General features: G+C 48.9%; 1 protein-coding gene across 1 annotated transcript in view; it reads left to right on the plus strand.

Moving 5' to 3' along the window:
• The first annotated feature begins 2233 nt into the window (after nucleotides 1–2233).
• LOC115619243 (glucose-6-phosphate isomerase-like) overlaps nucleotides 2234–3364 on the plus strand; it is a 42868-nt gene continuing 41737 nt past the window's right edge. Inside the window, exon 1 of the mRNA XM_030511293.1 lies at nucleotides 2234–2413. Coding sequence (XP_030367153.1) covers nucleotides 2234–2413 — 180 coding nt within the window. The remainder of the gene's footprint in view (nucleotides 2414–3364) is intronic.

Consider the following 3364-nt stretch of genomic DNA (forward strand, 5'->3'; position numbering starts at 1 on the left):
GGCAAGCAGCATATGATTTATTTACATGCTTTTTAAAAAAGCGGCAGATAAAAGGGATAGACCTTCAAAAGGAGCTCCCTGGGCTTTTAACCTATGGTTATGCGAAGGGTTGCTTTCAGAACCCACATACTGTTCATGAGCTAGAGGAATGGCGAAAATTTGGCGATAAGATATGGGAGGCCGTATTGGATGATGATAAGACAGCGAAAAAGCTGGGAAAGTTGTGGAGGGTGGTGCATAATGAGTTATTGCAGCATCAGGTAGAAAAAAGGGCAGCCCATCAGGCCACGGCAGCTCAAGAGAAGAATAAGGGATATACCGGTTGGTCAGACTGCCCATTACCCCCTGCTGTGTCCACGGTTGTATTGCCGCCACCGGCTGGTGAAGGGTCTGAAGATCCTCTCCCTATGCCTTTCCCCAAACCCCCTTTTTCAATGGCTGTGGCGAATGTGCCAACTGCCCCCCCCGCTCCGTGTCCGGAGGAGCCACCACCACCATCTCCAATTAGCAATGAGCCTATCCCTGGGGCAGAAAGTGACCTAGCGGGGGCTATTGCAAAGGAGAGGAGGGAAGCATGGGCGGCGTTGGCAAAAGAATGCCTAGAGCTTGGGGATGGGGAGGCAATGGAGACAGCAAAAGAGCTGGCTTGTCCGGTGGTTTTCACTCCGCTGGCGGGAGGTGGACTTCAGGCCACGATCAAAAAAAAAAAAACAAACAGGAATTCTGTCCTATATGGGGATAAAACAGGGTAGAGACGAAACATTTGGCAGTTTTATTGATAAGATCGCTAGCGCCATCCATCGCTAGCGAGCGGGGGTTCCAGATTATATGAAAGGCACGATGCTTAAGCAATGTGCTCTTCAAAACTGCAATGCCACCACCAGAAGTGTATTAAACACCATGGGCGCGGACTGGAGTATTGAAGAAGCTCTAGACCGCCTAGCCAGCATCCCGGTGGGGCCACAGGCAATGTTGGTAGAGGCGATAAAAGAATTAGGTCTAGGACTGAAGGAACAGGCACAGGCAAGTCAAAATCAGGTACTAGCTGCTCTTGCACCCCTGCAAGCCTCTGCAATAAGTAATCCTAGAGCTCCACCTAGTGGTCGAATCAAATGCTATCGTTGTGGAGGCGCAGGACATATGCGTCGAGAATGTCAAGCCTCAGGACTGTGGTGCCAAAAATGCCGCTCGGACTCTCATAATACTACGGCGTGCCGGCGGCGGCCGGGAAACTCCAATGCCAGCGCGTCGCAACGCAGCAGCAGCCGCGCTCAGACACAAGTAGCTGCCGCCAACCAGCACTCAGCCACATCAACCTGCAACCCGCCACAGCAGGGAGCCTCGGCCTGGACATGGCAGCTGCAGTAACAATGATGTTGATATCTTCTAAACCAGAGAAGGTTCCCACTGGGATCAGGGGACCAATCATAATTAATGAACGAGCAATGGGAGCATTGCTTTTGGGCCGTTCGTCAGCATCCATGATGGGACTATTTGTCTTACCAGGAGTTATTGACGCGAACTTCACAGGAGAGATTCAAGTTATGGTACACACCCCGTTTCCCCCAATACAAATCACAAAAGGACAAAGGATTGCCCAGTTAATCCCGCTTGAGCAAACAACGAGAGCTTTGTCCCCCCATCAGGAACACGAACGAGGGGAGCAAGGGTTTGGCTCCACGGGGGGACTCACATTGTTAACGATGAATTTAAGCGACAGACCAAGGCGCAATCTTACCATAGAATTCCAGGGTAAAAAGGTGACTCTTCAAGGCTTGTTGGACACAGGGGCCGATGCCAGTATCATAAGCCCTGACTGTTGGCCTCAAGCTTGGCCTCTACAACCTGCCATGGCAACAGTAACGGGTGTAGGAGGGCTAACCTTGGCATGAAAGTCGCCAGTACTGACTGTGACTATTGATGGAAAAATATTGAAGAATGTCTTTTCAATTGTACCATTACCGCCTGCTGTTCAATGTTTAGTCGGTTGGGACATGCTTGCCCAACTTGCAGCCACCACAATGGTGGGTGCGGTCTAGGATTGGGAGTCAACCCATGCGGGCTGTTGTCCAATGAACTGTGGCAGATGGACGTCACACACGTACCTAGTTTTGGACGCTTAAAGTATGTCCACGTAACTGTTGATACATATAGTAAATATGTCTGGGCGACAGCTCAGACGGGCGAAAGGGCAATCCATGTAGAAAGGCACCTATACAGCTGTTTTGCAGTAATGGGTACACCAAAAAGGATAAAAACAGACAATGGACCTGCCTATGTGAGTAGAAGGATCGAGCAGTTTTTTGCCAATTGGGGAATCACACACACTACCGGGATTGCACATTCCCCCACAGGGCAGGCCATCATAGAGAGAGCCAATGGGATGCTAAAAAGGTATCTTGAAAACATGAAGGTGTGGGAGATCCGCAGTCCAGATTGCTGAAGGTGTTGTTTGTAATAAACTATTTGTGTGTATTTGGGGAGACAAGTCAACCCCCAGCGATAATACATAACAGCTTTGCTGAGAGTAAGGAGAAAGGAGAGGTATGGGTGAAATACAAAGATCCAAAAACAGGACAGTGGCAGGATCCGGCAAAGGTGATATATTGGGGAAGGGGATATCTATGTGTTTTCTACCCCTACAGGAAACATATGGGTACCATCACGATGGACTAAGCCTGCCCTTAATGTTCCTGATACCCCGGAACTTAACAGAGGCAGACAGGAAGAGGATTGAAGATAAAGCACTCCTTACGCTACAGCCCCTGCGGCATCAACTAAGTGACCATCTGAGAAACCTCAGTGAGACTGAGAAAAGCCACTGGACACTCGGGGACTAGATTGGAAGTATTGAGACTTGGCAAAGACTTAATATCCGCGGGCCTAGGGGGAATAAGTGTCTCGAGTGTGACAATCAGGATTGCGCCGCTTGGGCAGCATTGAGGTGTGGAGGCTGCAATCAGACCTTCTGGATAGAGCAGTCTCTGATCACCAACCTCTGGTGCAATGGGTGTGCCTTCCAACATTATAACACTACCTGGGAGAGTGAATTGCAAGCGAAAACTGGGCTAAGGACACAACTTGCAGTACAGCTTTTCGAAACCGTAGAACAAAAGATTTTAGCTTATTTGCGTTGGGAACTAGAGCGGGTGGTTTATAGAATAACTGCTCAAAATCAGTCTAGTATATTAGCCGTTAGGTGTAGAAAGAGAATACCTATATCACAACACTCGATTGTAGGACCATTACATGGAGACCCCGAAGAAGAGTTAGATCTACTCTTACAACGTCTCAAGGACCTAAGGGTAAGAAAGCTAGAACAAGTCAGATTGAAGGGAACAAGGAAGGATAAGTACAAATCAGG

This window comes from Strigops habroptila, chromosome W (assembly GCF_004027225.2).
Source record: "Strigops habroptila isolate Jane chromosome W, bStrHab1.2.pri, whole genome shotgun sequence".
NCBI lineage: Eukaryota > Metazoa > Chordata > Aves > Psittaciformes > Psittacidae > Strigops > Strigops habroptila.